Source organism: Cygnus atratus, chromosome 5, assembly GCF_013377495.2.
Source record: "Cygnus atratus isolate AKBS03 ecotype Queensland, Australia chromosome 5, CAtr_DNAZoo_HiC_assembly, whole genome shotgun sequence".
NCBI classification, from domain to species: Eukaryota; Metazoa; Chordata; class Aves; order Anseriformes; family Anatidae; genus Cygnus; species Cygnus atratus.
In genome coordinates, this window is record NC_066366.1 from 30,812,919 (window position 1) to 30,832,960 (window position 20,042).

The window sequence follows — 20,042 nt, forward strand, 5'->3', positions numbered from 1 at the left end:
TGGCCACCTGCAAAACTTTCCCACAAATATTTCTGCCTTGAGCTAATGCTCAGTCTATCAGGGACCCATTGTAGGGGTTGTTTCCTACTGTAAAATGGGACCTACAAGAATAAAAACTTCAAAACTGCAAAACCAGAAACATTTCAGAAGTGGATAGCATAACTTGAGGTGGATGATAACTTGTTTTCCTCCAGCTGTCTACCCTTTCCAACATTTCTGGTCAACAAAGAGCTGAGCTGCTCGCAAATCACCTTTAAACTGCACCCTTCAGCATGGTATGTCACTGATATAAAGTCAGCTAAAGAGCTCAGTTCAACCTCGGCAGCCGTCTTGATCTAAAATTTCTCGGTTCATATATTAGATTGCCTCCACTGACTCAAATAGTCACTGGAAATTGCTGAAATGGCCTAAGGTGTTACTGTCTTCTGCTCAAGTTATTACATCCACAGCTTAGCTGGAAAAATGAATCATCTGAGATCTCCTAATACATTTCATGCAAAAATACGTGGGTTAGCTCCAATTACACTCAGCAGCACTTCGGGCTGTTAGCTGACATTGCACCAAATGATCAAGGAGCATTCTTATTGTCTTTGCTGCTGGGTCACTGATGAGGGGCAAGAAACTTAACTGAAGGCTTATACTGAAGCTAACTTAACTGAAGGTTAATGAATAAACAGATTAGAAAACCAGAAACATCAAGCCTACCACAGATATTTTTAGAATAATCCTTTCTTACTGCAGCCTTAAATACTGTCTTAGAATTTGCAGGGAAAGTGAAGTACTTTCATTACCCTAGAACACAGATATCACCCACCAAGTTCTCTTCCATAAAGGCTATTTGATAAATCGAGAAGGCACTTCTTCCTTCAAGATATTTTCAGCAGCATTTCATCAATTTCTTTGAAAAATATTCTGTAATTTCTCTCTAACTTTCTCTACCCTTAGAAAAATGCTTCCCCACAGCAGATGACATCTTGACGTTTTATACCAAAAAGAAAGATTTAAATTTTGTCAGGTTTGAGTAATCTAATCAATCACTCCTGTCCACAGAATCCATGAAATATGTTTCTTGAGCAGCCCTTGCTCTCCCTCCTGAGAGGTCTTTCCAGGCCTGTCTACTGTGTTGAACTGTTAGATGCTCTAACAGGTAGAGATGCCTGCGTGTTTTGGAGTCTGCTATTGTTACACTCAACTCATACTTCTAAACATCTCATCACAGTCTTGACTCACCATGTGCACAGCTGGCAAGCCTAGCCTTAGCACCACTGCAAGTGTCAGTGAAGCTGTAATAATTTTTGTCAAAGTAATTATAATTAAACCACTAAAGGTTATTAGAAGAAAAACAAACAACAAACACACACACACACACACACAAAAAAACAGTAATAGTGCCAACAACTAAGGAACTCTCCTCTAAAAAAAGTCAGAGAATGTGAAGTTATTCTAATAGTTATTCTATCATATTAAAGGTGGTGAGAAGAAACCAAGGACCCCACAGACTGCCTAAACACACAAGCTAAGGAAGCCTGTGTCGTTCAGAGCATGTGCATATCCCAGAGGATTTTTATGGCCAAAACACAGCTGCACTTCAATTACGTAAGCAACATCTGTATTATTCATCTATGTGGATTTAAAAAGACCATTTATTTTAGCGTTATTAATTAACACAAACAAAGGGCACACATCTGCCAAGACTAAGTTATCTATGAACAAGGAAATGTGTAAAAGGTGAATTATTTTTACATAATCTTATCAGTATGATCCATGAGCCCAGTAAATATTGGGAAATTAACAGAACTACTTTGTACTTTAAAAGCAATTAAGTGTCACAGTTTATGTAGAATATACAAGGTTTATTGTTTCCACATTAAGGGCAGGTAAATGGACAAAAAGATTATTTACAATCAGCTAAACAGTCAATTAGTCTTAAAGAAAAAGGCCTTTACAGCTTGATTTTTGAGTTCTGTTTTAACATAGATGGCCACAACCATCTTCCAGCACAATCACAGCCCTGCTTGCACCTCTGCCCTGTCTCTGATCAAACGCAGAACAAAGACACCCCGGTTGATTTACCCATGTTTATACGTGGTGACAACCCCTAATATCTGCTACCTAATAGCTATTCCACAACAGCCTGCCCGCACCGACAGTTTTATTTGACACTGAAGGTGCCTTTGTGTGGTTTAGCTTAGTCTGAGGTGGATTAGGCTAAACCACAAAAAGGCATTCCTAGCGTAGAACATGTATCCACAAGGCAAGCCAGTGCACAGGGGCTACTGCACTGTAAATTCATACCCAAGCTTATTTCACAATAGCTTCACTTCTACGTAAGCAGTAGTCAATGAGAGAAACAATAGTGAGGGAAAGAGGATTATAAGGGTGAAAACTAAATTGCAGGGGACTGCTGCATCCTCCTTTCACAATAACCTTGTTTGCAGAGGATACAAAGCCACCACATGCTAGGCAAGACAAAGTGGGCTCCTATAGAGATTTTGACTGCTCCTCAGATATCTTATATAAATACAAAAGACATGAAAATAGTATTGTCATTATATAATACACGGAAATAAAATTATGCATAGCTTTTCCTTAGTTTTCTTTCAATTATTACTAGTCATTGAGATACACTACTTCTAAATTGTCAGGGACTTCTCCGTTAATGCACTCTTTTCCTGTTTGTTCATTCATGGCACGTAACATTACAGAAATAATTATTTCAGAAGCTAATGCTCTTCTCTTATATAAGGATGAGGCAAGTCAGTATTCATCTGTTTCAATACCGGCCATCTACATACAAGATATGCCCATTTGAAACTGTGGAAACAACTTCAGCCCTGAAAACTTACTTTCAGTGTCAGTGCAAATAAAATGTTGATCTTTCATTAGATCAACTGATTAAAGCTGGGGAAAAAATACAGAGGTGTAAGTCTTCTCATTAAAGTACCTCTTTTTTTCTAGACCATCCCAGTACCAAATATGTTATTTAAACTAATATGAAACAGTGTTTTGTATGTTATGATGGCACAAACATAAATCATTTGTTTAAGGCTTATTAAATGCCATGGGTAAAGCTACAGCTGAAGGGTTTTGTCTTTACGTGACAGGCGGAGTACAAAGTCATTGGGATCATTAGTCTGGAAGTTCTCCAGACTTTTAAGTGGTCCATTTACACTTCACTGTAATTTCCAGAGACTCGGTGGCCACTTCATTGGCCTGTTTGCTTCCTCCCCACGGCAAGCCACCACAGCATATGGCTGTAAGCCTGTGGAAAAGCACAGCCACACAGTGGCAGGCCCACGGCCTTGTCTCAGGAAAGCCTCAGCTCCTCACTTGTTTGTCCTCTTACTACAACCTGGTCTTTAAATAACAACGCCTCTTCATCACGTTAAACCTGCCCCTTCATCAGGTTAGAAATTATGAGACATTTCTTCTCAGAAAGAGTGGTCAGGCACTGGAATGGGTTGCCCAAGGAGGTGGTGGCGTCACCATCCCTGGGGGTGTTTAAGGAAACATTGGACATAGTGCTGAGCGACAGGGTTTAGTGGGTGACAGTGGTGGTAGGGGGGATGGTTGGACCAGATGATCTTGAAGGTCTTTTCCAACCTTAATGATTCTGTGATTCATCTTATTCACACATAGCAGAAGTATATACATAGTACACAGAGAATTATGTTGTATACAGCAGTGACTTCACTGGAATTTTAGGAGTGGCTATGAGGCTATAAAACAGCCTTCTATTGCACCAGTGAACAAAATCGCATCCACTGACACACACAACGAGCAAGTGACTCTCAGTGTTAACCTTAAAATACCTTTTTTTCTTTTAAAAAAAAAAAATCCCTTACAAGCAGCAAGTGCCTTTTCCCTGCACCTCAGGAGATGAGCCAGCATCACCTCACACCCCCAGGCTGAAGGCGGTCAGACCCTCCATCAAACGGGTCGAGGTGGCCGGGTCGCCGCCCGCCATCTTCCCGCGGCCACAGCAGCGGGGACCGAGGCCACGCCTCCGCCGCTCGAAAGAGCGCTCCCCGGCGGGCACGCGCCGTGCGCGTGTGCGGGGAGGTGGGGCCGCGCGCGCGCCGCCGCCCGTTGGCCCTGCCGCGGAGGCGCCGGAGCGCTGCGGGCGCGGCTCAAGGTGAGCGCGAGCGCTGGGCGCGCGCGCGGGGGGCGAAGGGCGGGGGCGGGCCTGAGGGGCGCCTGAAATGGCGGCAGGGACGGCGCCTCTGGCACTGGGTCGTCCCCTCAGGCGTGAGCGCCTCTCCGCAGGTCCAAAGAGGCTTCGGGATCAATCAGTCCCCAGAAAAGGAGTGTGAAGCGAGCCTTATGGAGCCCGCCGACCAGGCCGTGGCCCAGGGTCCTCTGTTAAACCATTTTCAGCTACTCCAACACAAGTTAATTATTGAACAAAAAAAAGCAAAGTTTATGCAGTCCATCTGTGTGTAGACAGGAGTCTGTATGCCTACTGGAGTTTTTGATCAGAGTTTTGATTGGAGTTGTGTATATCAGTCAAGTTTCACACAAAGCTCAACAGTATTGGGTGTTTCTGGGAATGTCAAATAAAAAGGAGGCTGGATCAAGATCCTACTACTTTTTTTTTCCACCAATTTCTTTCTTGAGGGAAAGACTGCAGCCTGAGCTCAGCCCTTACTGGGTCCCTTCATGGCAGTCCATATTGAGTCTGGCTTCTACTTTTTGAAAACTTTACAATTTAATTAAGGTTGTTCTAATGTAGAGCTTTTAAGGGGAGTGGTGAACAAAAGACTTTGGTGCCTAATTCTTTTCATTCACTTTTCTGTTTCCATTCTCCTCCTTTTACCAGTCATAGTTACTTTTTTTTTTCTTCTTTCTTTTTTTCCCAGTCCTAAGGTTCTTGCCCCTCTTTTCCATCAATTTTCGTGGTTCCATATCCTTATTCATCATTCCCATTTTCTCCAGTCCTATCTCTCCATTATATTTCTTCTCTGCTTTGCTAGCCTTTAATTGCCGTTCTTTTTGTTCTCACTGATTTGTAGTGCTAGTCCTTCCTTCCTGCATGTTCCTCATTCCAAATCATTCTTCCTTGAAATTTCTGCCTTTTTTTTTTTTTTTTTTTTTACCAGCTCTTCCTTTTTTTTACCAGAATGCACCTGGCATGGGCTTTGACAGCTTGAAAGCAGCTGAATTATTTTGGCAAAAGTATATGCAACTGAAAACAGTGTTTCGTGGGCAATCTTGGAAACAGGTAGTTCTCAGAACCAAGCCAAGGACAAACAAACTAGAGCATTTTAATGCTAAGGAATCTATTTATCCTTTTTAAAAGGAGTTGCCATGTGTCTGTTTGCAAAATGGGAGAAGAAAGACAAGGGGAGAACGGGGTAAGAATAGAATTGGGCTAAAATGTGTTTGATAGTGCGCTGGAGGTACTGCTGTGCTGCCTAATGCTCCTCTACTCAAAAGGTGGGTCAGGTGATCTTGACATAGAAAGATAATGTTAAAGCTCACAATTAATTTTTACTCCATTTGGTTTAAAGAATAAAAATAGCTCAGTCTATTTTTTTCTTTGGAAAAGCTAGAATGGTAGTACATGATTTCTTGTAGGTCTTTTACAATTTAAAAGAAATAATAAACTAGAAGTGTCCTTAATATTTGCATTACACATATATCAAAAAGGATTATGTATATGATCCAAATCTACTTTATTTCACTTAAAAAATCTGTGCTCTTTCTCCAAAATCTTTCCTAGGTCAATGGTGCTAAAGGATAGTGCCTTTACTTATTTTCTTCATTCACTTCCCAATTGTTTAAGATGTGAAGAAAGTTTGATTGTTTTGTATTATGTTATGCTATTGGTTATGCTATTGGTGTCAACATTTGCATGTGTAAGATGGTTATTGACTTCCACTGTAGGATAAGTGCAATCACATTTTTAAGTAAATGTCCATCTCCAGTGTTCTGTTTTACTGTGTCAGCTGTCACAGAACGAGTGGCAGTTCAGTTGCCAGCCTCTGTTTCTTTCTGTCCACCCACTCACAGTATCTGGAAGATGTTCAGATTGAATTAGTACACAGGCTTCTCAACCAAAAGGTGTGAAAATGGCCCAGGAAATCAATAGCATTGCTGTTCCCTCAGAACTTCTGTCATTCGAAGAAGTACTCTAAACTTACATTGTGTATTTTTCCACCCTCATCTTCCTGTGCCAGTCTGTATTGCTTTTCCTTTGTTTTAATTTGTTAATAGTTATATTGGGCTTTTTTTTTGTTTGTTTGTTTTTTCTCTCTCTGTAGAATAGTAGAAAGCAGATATTTCATGTATGTGTTAGGCATAATAAAAATGCTTTTCATGATCTCTTGTTCAGATTGGGTTTTTGTCTTTGCATAATAAAGGTATTTAGTTTCAGGACAACAAAAATAGTCAGCCATGCAGTTTTGAGAGTGGACCTTTCTGTAAGGCAGGAGCTGTACAGCAATTCTGCCTGTTCTGCATAGTTTATAACCAGTGGATCAAACCCTTAATACCATGGATAGATTTGCAGTGAATATGAATAGTGTTTAGAGGAATGATTTGCCCAGACTTCATGTGAACTGTCACATCACTGTTGGTTTATATTCACTGCATTCTTCACTCATTGTTTCTGCACAGAGCAATGTCATTAGTGGCCATAAACTTACCCAAGTTCTGTATGTGCATAAATCATTTACTGGTGGGTTTTAAATTGCACTAGATACATCTGGCAGTTTATAAAATGCTCATTGAATTAGCGCAGATTCTGAGATACTAAGACAATTGCTCTGAGGACAATAGCTGGACCTCTTGAATGTAATTTTGTTATGCAAATGTTATCAGCCAAGCTAGTCTAAGAGGATTCAGGTACTCAACAACGCAAAATTCAACCATTTACATTCAAGTTTACTCAGGAATGACATGGAATATAAAGTTAAGATATGCAATTTATTTTTTTTCATGCGTTATAAAGCCAGATGAGGCCATTCTGAGAACAGACCTGCCCACTTCAGTGTTTTGAAGAGGAATTTAGAATTTTGTTCTGAAAAATATTTTGTGAAATGATTTCAAAGCAACATAATCCAGACCACACAGGAAATCTGAACATGGAAGACGGCGCTGAATGCACAATTTGCCAGAGTTTGTCCTAGGCCATCCTTCCTCTTAGGATTTTAGCTGAGTATATACATTACAGAGATTGTATTAACTGTGTGGGTATGCAGTTCACAAGTTAACTTTTCATCTGCAGTTGTTTTATATGACTTTTGGGCATGAATGCTGAAGTCATTGAGGCCCATATTTTGTCCCCTCTTTTCAAATTCACAGTGAAGCCAGTATGTGGCTTGTGCTTGGCAATTGCTTTGACAGGGTATCAGTCCACGTCAGATAAATCCAACTACAATAGAGCCAAAAACATTTTGTAACCCACTGTGCCTTTTGGCTGAGCTATCTGAAAAGCATGAGCTGTGGCAGACATCAGAAAGACCAGGTGAAAGACCAGGTGAAATTCTGGCACTCTGGAAGTGTCTCTGCAGGATTTCACGTGTAGTGAAAGTGCATTTCAGATGAGCTATTGCATTTACATTGATTTGGCGGTTTGTTCTTTTTACCAGCCACGCTCGGTGGCTGGTAATGAGGTTGCAGTTGCAACCAACGCCAGCAGAGCAGTGGATGAGCCAAGCGGTGCCTGGTGGGACGCTCCTGGCTGAGCAGCTGCTGAGCTCTCCCTGTTTGCTGCCTAGGAGTAGGGGGCATGTTATGTTTCCCACGGGATTTGTAAGCAGTGTCGAAACATTTGCGTTACCTAAACCCTGTCCCCCCATTTCCAAATTGCTAAGTACTTTGCCCTATATTCTTTCTCAAGGAATTTTATGTTTCAGGCCTTCAACAATGTTTTCCTTTGTAGGAACCCAGTGTGAAATTGCTGCAAAAGCAGGGATGATTATAGAAAGAGTAGTGCTGAATTCACGCCCTGGTATGTATTCCTCTGCAATCAGGGAGCGATGTGTTTGTCATGGTTGCCTAATACTCCAAAATGGTGAGAGTAGAAACAGAAGCTAACAAGATTTGCATATCTTAATATTGTATGCAGCAATAAACAAAGTTTACTGTGAAGTGTGTCAATTTAGTTTGTGTATAGAGGCTTCTAAACTCTTGGGTGAGAAAAAAGAGATAATGCATACATAATATATGAGAAAGCCCTAAGTGTGAGAGTCAAAGCGAAGAAAGTTTTTCAGGCATTGCTTTTTAGTTCTGACATTTGTTCTTTTTGTAGAGATAACAAGAGTATTTTATAGCTATTATTTTTTGTTTTCTTTTAAAAATACTGAATTTTTTGTCCTCCCATGCTTCAAAATGTTTGGTTTTGAAATCCACAGTTTGAGAATGTCTGCTTCCTTGCTTTCACACTTGTATATGTCAACACAATTTTTTGAATAGTGAGTTTATAAATTGTCAGTTGCAGAAGAACCACATGTGTGTATTTTTTTTTTGGAGGGGTTGTATGTTGCTAAATGCAAAAATAGTCTTGGGAGGTAAGAACTATTGTGTATCCTGAAAACACATCTTTTCTAATGCAAATGAAATTTGATAGCAGTAGCTTTCCTTTTTAAAACATAGATGTGTGTCTGGCTCACTCCTTATAGTGCCAATGGTTCCAGCTATGTGGGGTTTTTTGTTTGTTTTTTTGATTTGACTTAATTGTTCATAAAAATGATGTGCAACAAACGACATGGAAACTGCTGGTCGGTGCAACAAATGCAAAAAGCTCCGTTTCAGATGGAGTAGGCTAGACTTGAAGATGTCCATATATATTCATAAGTAAAATGCACAAAATCTAAATCAAAAGGTTGCTTGCACATCAGAACAGACATGGCAAGAACAATTAGAAGAGTGGTTAGTGTACGCCTCTGTGTGCTAAACACACTGGATGATTTGTAACAGGTTAGATAATACTTCATTAGCCTCTCGAGTTCCTTTCTGTATAAATTAGTCCTCATTAGTCAGGAGGGGTTAACTAGGCATTTTGGAAAAGCCGGAGGATTAGTCTGTTTTGGGGGTGGGCCTTCAGTGTGGGTGGTGGGAGTGCACCTGTGTAAATCTGAGCCTGTGGTACAAAACCGAAAATTTGTTGGTAGTTTTATACCTGCCTCAGCATATAAGGTAACATATTTTAAAAAGAACTGCCTTAAAAAAAAAGGCCTTCCCTAGTTATTAAGGCAAGCTCTACATTCAGTATATATTTGTTTCATTTGAAAATACTTCTAGGTAAGAATGGAGTGCCAGTGGCCGAAAACTTCCGACTGGAACAAAGTACAATACCGGACACAGTGCAAGAGGGCCAAGTACGTGTTAGAACCCTGTATCTCTCTGTGGATCCGTACATGGTAGGTGATGAGCTTACTGCTAAGCCAGAATTTCTTTAGAAATTACCTTAAACTCTGTTCCTGTTGTGATGTTTAATACTGAAGTTAACAATTGTAGGACAAATGTACCTCTGGTACAACTAAGTAATTCTGTTCATTCCATTGGAGTTATATTGGGAAGGAATTTGGAGTTAATGTGCTTGTGATATATATAGGAATATGACTTTATGGGACCAGAAAGAGACTCTGAGCCCTGATATATTGTTACAGAATTGTTTGTGTCAGCTTTATCTCAACTGTGCCTTTTTTGATACACATTTACTTTTTTTTTTTTTTTCCCCTCATGGAAAAAAGTGTATTTCAATTGAAAGGAATGAGTTTGGAGAAGAAGGATATGTCATGATGAAGCAGGAGGGAGGAAGAATATGTCATGGAAAAAATTATAGGCAAAGCATGTAAATGATTCAAGTTCAATGTTACGTAGATATTGTCAGTTTTGCTTACAGAAGTCAGATTTTCTCCTTAAGTGGGTGATGGCAGGGCAAAAATGTAGCAGTACTTTGTAAGCAATGGAAACAGAGAAGACTGTTAAATGGATCCATAATCAGCACTTACACCTAATTCTGCAAAACTCTGGAAATCCTGTGTTTGGGAGACCTGTAGATTGAAATGGAAGTGAAGGCAGGGTAGGAGGAGAACTAGACAGACCCCTGTCTGTTAGTATGTAAAAGTTTGCTGTACAGAAAATGGTGATCATTTGTTCCCTACATTGATGGGGATAGTAGAAAAGAAACAGTCTTAATTTCAGGTAAGTAGATTTAGTTTGGAAATTAAGAGAAAAATTAAAAATACTGAGGTACTAACTTTGGCTACATGGGGAGATAGAAAGAAAAGATTTCAAATTTCAAGATGTTTCATTAAACGGTCCTCTGTGACGGATACTCTAAATATATTTTCTGTTCACCAGTGCATAGATTCGGACTTAATGGTTCCTGAGTTTATTTTATTTTATTTTTTGTTTTCTTTTTCCCAATCCTACATTTCAATGATTCATCCAGTTAAGGAATGGCATTTAGGAGATTCTCATTGGGTCCAAGCCAGTTGTCTTTGGTTACGAGACTGACTTTGAGGCAGTGTCTGTAGAATGCATTTGGCTTTGGTAACACTGCTGAAGGAGATTAAAATGATCTGTCCTTTGTACTGAGTGAACAAGAGGGGAAAGAGAAGATTATGAGTATTTGGGGCTTATTGAGAGATTTTTGAGTAGCCCATTGTGTTTGATGGTTTAAACATATCTCATCCCCAGCCTCATCTGAACTTCATATAATCAAACCATGTGTTGCACCAGAGCTTCTCATTAAAGCCTTGTCTTTCAGCGCTGCCGAATGAATGAAGGTACAGGCTCAGATTACCTCCTGCCCTGGCAGCTGTCTGAAGTTGCTGATGGTGGGGGCATTGGGGTTGTGGAGGAGAGCAAGCATAATAACTTTGCGAAGGGAGACTTTGTAACTTCCTTCAATTGGCCCTGGCAGACAGTGGCCATTCTGGATGGAAGCTTGCTACAAAAGGTAACGTAAATGTAACCCCCCCCAAATCCAGATTGTCGCCATTTTCTTTTCCTAAAACTCATTTTTATGTATTTATTTTTTTTAGTAGTTAATTATACTGTTTCTTAGTCAAAAATAAGTTGGTGTTATTGAAGAAACCAGTTCTGAGAGGGTAGACGTGCTCACAGGTGGCCAAATCTGCATCAATTTTCTCAATCGTTGACAAAGAAAAATGTGAATTCATTTGCTGGTCATCAGGCATGACAGTATTATTTCAACTGTTGTATTTTAATACATTTCCTTGAAACTGCTTCTGTTAATTAATTTTGCTAGTTACCCTGATTGTAGGTAGACCTACTCCAGGTCCATGGGAGTGTAGTCAGAAGACATGAAAGGCTTTAGATATGTTTAATTTAATTTATTTCACTAATGTGTTAGAGAAAGCTTGTACTTGGGATTTTACACCCGCAGAAGAAAGGATATTCAACGTTAAATTGAACATGGGGAGGTAACGGTGGATTAGGTACATTGTGTTCATCCTCACATAACACAGAAAATTTTAGTTGAAGAAGTTTATTAGAAATTGTACTTTTGTACTTTAAGACCCGCTGTGCCGCTGATCTGCAACCCTAATATTTGCTAGTGGTGCTATTTCATCCTATATATTAACATAGGGATAGTTTACCATTGCCGAAAACTTCTTATCTCCCAATCATTTTTTGACACTTCCATAATTTAAGTTCTTGCGAGTGCCTTTGCTTTAAAACTTTTTTCTAAAACTATGTAAATATAAACTTTGTTTCATTTTGTGTAAACTTGTTATTAAGGTAGAGACAGTTTATAGCTAGCTTATCCTGGCCCCTTGAACCTTGCTTTGTAAATATCCTGAGTTAGTCTTGTATCATTAGACAACCAAGTAACAGCAAAACTTCACCTTAAAAAGAAATCCAACTCTACCATGTGTTTTTGTTTTGTAGCTTGTTCCACAGCTTGTGAATGGATGTCTTTCCTACTTTCTTGGTGCAGCCGGAATTACAGGACTGACGGCCTTGCTAGGTATAAGAGAGAAAGGACACGTGACTGTAGGTGCAAATCAGACGATGGTGGTGAGTGGAGCAGCTGGTGCCTGTGGTTCTTTGGCAGGCCAGGTAGGTTGTCTGAAGACATAGAAATGATATGTGGTCACTAAGTTTGTGTCCTGAAACATGCTGGTTAGTAAACATACAGATAAAATCATTATAAATATGATTAAGTATAACTCCATCGAAAGGGCCAGGTTTGCAGATCTGGCTCACACTCTCACTGAGAGATTTGAGGTGTGAAACTTAAGTTTCCTGAAGGTGAGATAGCAGAAAATGGTCCAAGGTGAAATATAGTAGATGTTATAAATGCATGTGTTCACTACATGTTTATAGTCTGCCATTTGAATGGTCTTTGAGTTGACCGGTAACTTTCATTTTTTCTACCTTAGGAAATGTAGTAAACCTTCTTCATGTTGTTTTCCTTGACATTCTTTGTATTTTGAGATTTATGACCTTTCTATTCTCCTCAGCTTTGCAGAACATGTTGTGGGTATGTTTCTGTGCATGTATCAACATTTATATATCTATATGTACATACAAACACAACAGGTATCAAGCCAGCTTAAGAGTTACTAATAAAGAGGAACTATGGAGCAACTATTTGTGAACAAATCTATAAAGAATGTATTTAACTTGGTTATTGTTCGATCTTTTCAGCCTTTTTTAGCTCTGATACTGTACTTTACAGATGGTGATTTTATACTGTGTTTGGCTCTCCTGTACTTTCAGGCATTGGTAGTTCTACAGTCTAAAGCTCCTGCAGTCAGTGACTTTGGAAAGACAGCATATTTCTGTTGGAATCTGCCCCTTCTCCATGTGTGAGGAGGGAATGTAAAGAGGCTCTTTTGCTTCTATTGTCACATGAGATGGGAGTGTACACTAAAATTTGCCACCTGGGTTTTAATGGGATGGGGGATAAGTGTAACATCACTTCATGTCCCCTCAGTGGCACCTTTATGTGTGGGCAGATGAACCATCTAACTTCTCTTTACTGTTCTTTTTTTTTTTTAAACTGCAGATTGGCCGTCTGGAGGGCTGCTCTAGAGTAGTGGGTATTGCTGGCACAGATGAAAAGTGCTCCATTTTGGTCTCAGAAATGGGGTTCAATGCTGCTATCAATTACAAGAAAGAGAACGTGGCAGAGCAGCTACGCAAACTCTGCCCAGGTGGTGTGGATGTTTACTTTGACAATGTTGGTGGAGACATCAGTGATACAGTTATAAGTCAGGTGATTATACCAGCTGTCAGGTTTATTCTCATTATTCTCCAAGGTCCACGTGCCCAGCTTTGAATTAATTCACACTGGAGACTGGCATACAATACAGCAGAACCGGCTTTTCACTTCATTGATCTAACCCTGGTGCTGATCCTCATCCTGAGAAGAAATCAAATATTTGACATCAGTGCCTGTCATTTGGGTTAGCCTGGCAGTACAGTAACAGAAACGTATTTTCTGCTTCTGATTTCTTGCTTCTTCCAGACCAGCAGAGTTGGTAATGTTCTTACCTTCTTTTCAAAACCTTCTCTGTCAGTGCAGTAGTCTTGTGTTTTGTTAGCTTTGGTTTTCTGGCTTCACAAAAGAGCAGCTCTGCTGGGCCTCCATATAGGCTCTTGACCAGCCCTCTTCCTTGTTAACTCGAAACTACAGTTTCTGTCTCATGGCAGGGAGGCCTTGGTGGCAACCCCATCTTTGGGATCTTTAAATCGCAGTCCGTATCCAATAGCTGTATTCAACTTCCTTTGTCCCACTGTTCCCTTCTGAAAAAAAAAGGCACATATTAAGATAACAGATTCTTGTATTCCTCACATTAAATACCTTATTAAATGCTACATATGCTGTATAGCATTTAGTTTTCCACTATTAGCCTGCATTTATCTAGTTAAATGTTGTCACACATTGAATGGGACTGCATGCAATTCTCCCACTCTTTTCTAGGAAAAGTGACTCTCGATAAGGACATTTGTGTGAACATTTTGCAATATATTTTAGTGCATCTCTAGAAAATGTGTTTTTTGAGACCAAGGAATGTAATTTATCTCACTTTGTGCTGTCCCAAACAGATGAATCAGAACAGCCATATCATCCTGTGCGGACAGATTTCTCAGTATAACAAAGATGTGCCTTATCCTCCCCCACTGCCTCCTGACATAGAAAAAATACAGAAAGAAAGGAACATCACAAGGTACAGTTCTCCTTCAGAACTTGCGACCAGGTTCCAGGTGGATTGCTCACATGACTTTGTGAGTCTGATGTTTGGAAGATATTTTGCAGGTCCACACTAGGCACATGTAATCGGAACAGAATGGTACCATACTAAAAAAGGAAGCTAAAATCACAGCGTCATTAAATTCTTTCTTTTCATTTGCCTGTATCAGCATAAAATTGGGAAAGGATATTACTACATTTTAACATAGATGTCTGATGTTGTGTTTTGTTTGTGATTGCTTAATTTAGGCTTGGAGTCTCTGAGAGATTCTTCAGGATGAGGGAAGGTGTTGCCATGGTTCTGTTCTCAGATGTTTTGCCATGTGCCATCTCTCCAAGTGTAGTGGTCCAGAGAGAAAATCAAAAAAATTTTTTTCAAAGGAAGGATGCAGCTGATGCAGTGACTGTATTGAAATCACATTTTTATTATTTGGGTTTTCATTAGATAATGGGAACTTTATATACAGGTAAAACATTGAATTTTTATTATGACTCTTGGGATCACTGGATCTCTCATGAGGGTTCAGGTGGAGCTAAGGCAGACATGAGGATCAAAGTCTTATGAGATTTTCCGTTCAGTGCATTGTAGTACAGTTTTCACAAGATTTAGTGGAAGGCAGTGGAGATTTTGGTCAATACATTGCTATAATTATCATTTTTGATGTTCATTTCTGTTTCTCTTGGTTGCTATGGGCAGACGTGACAGCAGGATATGCAAAAATAGGGATAGCCAGAAAGTTAATTTATACTTGCCATGTAGTTTCAGGTTTCAAAATATGCTTACCAATCTCTTAACTCAAGGTTCATTCCTTTCTTTCCCAGAGAACGTTTCTTGGTGTTGAACTACATGGACAAACAAGAAGCTAGCGTGCTACAGCTCTGTCAGTGGATCCAAGAGGGTAAACTGAAGGTAGGAATTTCACATTTAATCTGTGGCCTTTGATATTATCTCCTCAGATAGCGGTCTGCCTACAGGAAGTCCATCTCTTACCATGCCTCAGGAATGAAGAGAGATTTTCTTAAGAATGTTTAAGTGTACCTGAAAGCTTATTAGGTAGCACTGTTATAGTGGATGCCTACTGAGGATGGTGTGAGTGTAGTATGACCAACATGCTGCTGCTGTCTGCATTCTTTCTTCCAGCATAGGGTGCAAGTGCTTTTTGACTTAAGGGATCAGACCTTCAAAAATACTTCTTTATTTAGCGTCCTGAATGCTTTCAGGGATCTCATCTGAAATTTTGTTTCAAGCTTTGCAATCACTATTAATTATTTTGTGACAGGTAGGTTCTTGCTATCCTTCTCTTCCTTGGGAGGTCTTTCTAAATTAGTTTTTGGTTCTTCAGGAGACCAATAAATTTCCCTGGGAAAATCCTGAGATGTGAAATTTTGACAGGTGCACAAACGTTCCAGTTCTGATGGAAGGACTAAACTGCCTACAGGTTCATCAGAAAGTATTTGCCTCTCTCTTGCTCAAAGAACCTGGCCCAAGTAGAACACTATTCATTGTAGCAAGAGAATCTATTAGATTTGGTGATTTCTGTGTCAGTATCATTGAATGTTCTTAAGTAATGCTAATCTTGTTTGAAGAAAGCTAAGAGGACTTTTCTGTATTGACAGGTCAGAGAGACTGTGATAAAAGGCTTAGCAAATATTGGTGGTAAGTTTTTTTTACACCATTTTCTAAAAATAAGGCTAAGTGCAGTGGCAGTAGAGGCCATTTGCCAATTCAGACTTTTAAAAATCTAAAACATGATTTTAGTATTATAATAAAAAATGTATTATTTTTCAAAAGGTATTAAAATGTTCTGTGAGAAAGTTATTGTATGTTAAAAAAAATTATTGGATATAAATTTTGAGACTTTTTTCCCCCAGTTCTATTATTTGGGGAGGGAGGAAAAAAGGGTTAAAGCGTAAACCTTAGCAGCTCCCAGTCATCCTGATCTTACAGATTTAATGGGCTGCCTATTTCTTGGAACTTGTATGTAAGAAAAGGGTATTTTGGAAACTTCAAATTTATGCTTTAGAAAAACAGTCTCTAACAGTACTTCATGCTTGATCTGCTAACAAAAAATAATATTGAAAGGTATGCACAAGGAAAGGGAAAGAACATCAGACATGTCCAAAAAAAAGGTCAAAATTAATTTCTTTGAAGCCTATACTCTCTTCCTAAAATCTGTAACAAATATAAAAAACAAGGGAGTCTTGTGACTCCACTGAGACCAAGCTAAAGAGCTAGGTGACTCAAGCTGTGCTGTAAGATTGCACCTCTTTCAAGTAACAGGAAAGAGTATGATGTAGCCCATTTAGTCTTTAGTCCAATAAGACTGGAATAGGCATTAGCCAAAACGTACAGATTTACACTTATTTCTAGTTGTTGCTACTTAGTGGTACACATATGTATTTTGAAGGAATCTGTTTAAATGTAGCAGTCATATTTCATGCTTTATTTACTCAAAGATTTATTATTTTGCATCAATTTGTCAAATTCATTGCACTACACAGTGTATTTATAAGCCTTTTCCCTTCACAAAAATTTGTGAAACTAACAGCATTTGTGGGCTCTCCATTCATGCCTTGTCTTTCTCTTTGGTGTTTGTATGCTTATCACAGAAGCAACAAATGTAATCATTAAATTGTATAGGGCCAAAAAGGTACTTAAAAATACATATTTTTAATTATTACACAAAGCTGCCTTTTGCAGTTTATTACAGACACTGCCATGTTTTTTGTTTTTCCTTAATTTGGCAGATCGTTAAGGATAAGTATGTCGTTGCTCCTGTTTGGGGAACCATTTAGTATGTTTGTTTCTACTATTCTGTAAAAAAAAAGTTACTTGGCACATTTTGCTTGACACTAACTTATTTCATTATTTCTCTTGAAGCTGCTTTCCAGTCCATGATGAATGGAGGCAATATTGGAAAACAGATCGTCTTAGTTTCTAAGTAAAAGTCATTGCTTTGGGAAAAAGAATTTGATTTTATCTCTAGTAGTGAGGTAGTTTTACTTATAGTAATTTCTACTTTATTAAAAGAAATATTAAGTTGTTCTGTACGTACTGAAAGCAGAGATTCTGGGATGCTAAGGCAGAACCCATGGTAATAAACTGAATAGAGCAGGAAACAGGAATGCAATCATTTATACTAGAAGCTAGTAATATATTTGACATGATTTGACAATTGCAAATAATTCCTGGGCATAGTTTTGAATTTAGATCATCTCAGGACTATTTCCAGTAAACATTTTGAATGCAGCCACTTGGTTTTGGACATTAGAAGAATTTACTAGTGTAGATATGTGCCATTCCTATGCTAGTTTGTCTCAGTGCCCAGGAACTTCTCTAGGAATTTTTAATTTACTAGTATAAACTTAGTCTGACAGTCCAGTTAATCTGGCTAATCATCTTAGAATTTAAGTGTTCTCTTTTTTCAGGTAATTGCAATAAAACATTCAGTTTCTAGAATTCAAGCTCTATAATGTCAAAGGTACTTCCATTTTGCCCTCTGGAACAAATATCCACTGATTACCTTTCCCATTTCTCTGTATTGTATCATTATATACCCTATTTTCAGAGTACTTGAAACCTAGTTCATTTACAATTCCATCTGCACACCACCTGAGACTTTCATTGGAGGCAGGTTCAGCTCTAGGGCTAGCTTATTTCGGTGTAACAATGCTCTTTTACCATCTCAATGGGGAAACTTGAAAAAATGAGTCACCATTTCCAAGTTTGATTAACTTAACCTCAAGCCAGATGAGAGTGATTCAACTAAGTATGTCTTCAAGATGAAGGAGCAGAAAAGGGAACAGATAATTATCTCAAGGACATGAGAATATGTACATTTAGAAACATTGACCCATTTATTTAGTGAATAGGATCATGACACATTTTGACTTACAGGTTTTGTTTTTAATGTTTGCCTTTATGAGAAGTGCCTCCAAACAGCAGGGTCAGCTGAGTTGTCTAGAGGATGGATCCTCTAGATCTGCTTGAGTCACTGCCTAGGTTCAAACTAAATGGAATCCAAGAAATAGGAGAGAAATGTTATCCAAGAAGTTTGGCATTAGAAATCCTTTTGCATACTGTGGAAAGTAAGACAACAGATATCAACAGTGCCTAATATAACTGCAAGCAACATGAAAAACACATTTCCCAGTGTCGAAGCTGACCCTGAAGGAAGAAAGCATTCTGTAGTGACTGATGCTATAAACTCTGAAGAAGAGACAGACATCTGCAATACAGCGTTAGATGGTCTAAAACATTCAAGCACATGTTTTTCAACTACGTTACTAGTGAGTGGTTCACTTTCAGCTAGAGTCTGAACCCAGCGTCAACGTAACTAACTCAAGCAGCATTAACAACAGTGTCACACTGGGACAGAAACCAATTTTTTTTGTGGAATAAAATCAGTATAATCATTGTTGGCAAATGAAGACAGACAGCAACAGGTGAATGAAATTCAATGAATTCCTGCTTTTTGACTATTTATAGATGGTAGTCACTCTTGAAATGTGGGCAATGCAAACTTATAAAACCTTATAATTTGTGCATATATTAAACGAGAGACAGGAGAAAATACAATGATTCTGAGCACTCTCTCCAGGCTTGGATTCCTGTCACATCAGCTGGATTTAACTGGAAGAGAGCTAATGGGAATACAGCCTTTTCAAACAGAACCAGCTGCTCTAACGTGTATGTTGGTATGCCACGTCATCTTGTTTTATTGTCACCTTTTCTTCCTTCTCACATGTACATACCTTAGATTGAAACAGCATCACCCTGTAGGCTGTTATGCAATGCACACCCTATTCTGCAGTAAAACGTCTGCCAGGCAGCAGCTTGGCCTTCATGCACTTTAACACACTTATTCTGACTGAATAAACTTCCTACTCCTAAATCCTAGTTCATGCCTGAAGCAAATATCTAAATGTAAAAGAAAACAACCCACTTCGCCACACAGGTGACCAACAGTAAACAGCCCACACCCCAACTGTGAAGCTGGTCCTACCTGTGGATCCATTGCTACTGCTCCTAAAAACTGTATCAATGCAAGAGTATTTTTACAAGTGAGAGTAGCAGCATTGCCATTGCTGCTGAGCTGAAACGGTATCAATTTTAATTAGTAACAAAGTCCTCCACTGATCAGTTGTTTCAGTTGTTGTTTGGTTTTGGTGTGCCTATTGGTACATGAATGCATATGGCTTTTTAGGCGTGTGGTGCTACCACAATGTTTTTCTATTTCCTTCCACTTCTGAAGATTAAGTGCTTTCTATACACAAATTTCAACATCCTCTAACTTGCATTTCCCTATATTTGGCTTCCTCCAATCTATCAATTTTATTTCAGCTTCAACAGCCTGTTTTGAGAGAAATATCTTTTAGTCTTAAAACTGAGAACCCTTCTGTTTTAGTTCAAGCCTGCTTGAAATGAAGTATATCATAGGGTAGTATCCAAAGTATTCCAATTACTTTACATACCCGTGTATTTCAGAAGAGACTTCAACTATGAGCTGTGGTGAACATGTGTTGTATGAATAAGAAAGCTATCATAATAACCACTACTGAAAAGGTGTTAAAATGTTTTCCTTTCATATGCTATGGGTGAAGGTGTAAGTCTGACATATTTGTGTTTCCAGAGTTGTATTTGCTTGTCCAAAGTACAAATTTTGTACTTTTGACCAGTTTGCTAAAGAGCTACTCCAAAGTGTGCTCATATCTGGCACTATATGAGTTGACACACCTTCCAGGAATGACACTCCTCTAGGAGTTTACTTTTCACAACTGAAAATATGAGAAAATATGAAATTCCCAGCACTATTATTTTTACAGCAATTGCTTAGTAATCCACATGTGTTGCAAGCCTAAT

At 38.9% G+C, this 20,042-nt stretch overlaps 1 protein-coding gene across 2 annotated transcripts; it reads left to right on the forward strand.

Annotated features, from left to right (window-relative positions):
- Positions 1-4,029: 4,029 nt before the first annotated feature.
- PTGR2 (prostaglandin reductase 2) lies at positions 4,030-19,076 on the forward strand. 2 transcript variants are annotated; one of them, XM_035539632.2, is made up of 10 exons: positions 4,030-4,135; positions 7,886-7,954; positions 9,247-9,365; positions 10,721-10,912; positions 11,869-12,039; positions 12,992-13,201; positions 14,035-14,156; positions 15,002-15,089; positions 15,797-15,836; positions 17,061-19,076. In XM_035539632.2, exons 2-10 carry the CDS (start codon positions 7,918-7,920, stop codon positions 17,123-17,125), a joined length of 1,044 nt encoding a protein of 347 aa, XP_035395525.1. In that variant the 5' UTR covers positions 4,030-4,135; positions 7,886-7,917; the 3' UTR covers positions 17,126-19,076. The 2 variants fall into 2 exon arrangements, with proteins under 2 accessions (XP_035395525.1, XP_035395526.1); XM_035539633.2 differs by lacking the exon at positions 10,721-10,912 and having other exon boundaries at positions 4,047-4,135.
- The last annotated feature ends 966 nt before the right edge of the window (positions 19,077-20,042 follow it).

Coding starts and splice junctions, on each gene's coding strand:
- PTGR2 (XM_035539632.2), top strand. CDS start 7,918: ATGATTATAGAAAGAGTAGTGCTGAATTCACGCCCTG. Junction 13,202..14,034: donor GTGATACAGTTATAAGTCAG/GTGATTATACCA, acceptor TGTCCCAAACAG/ATGAATCAGAACAGCCATAT. Junction 15,090..15,796: donor TCCAAGAGGGTAAACTGAAG/GTAGGAATTTCA, acceptor CTGTATTGACAG/GTCAGAGAGACTGTGATAAA.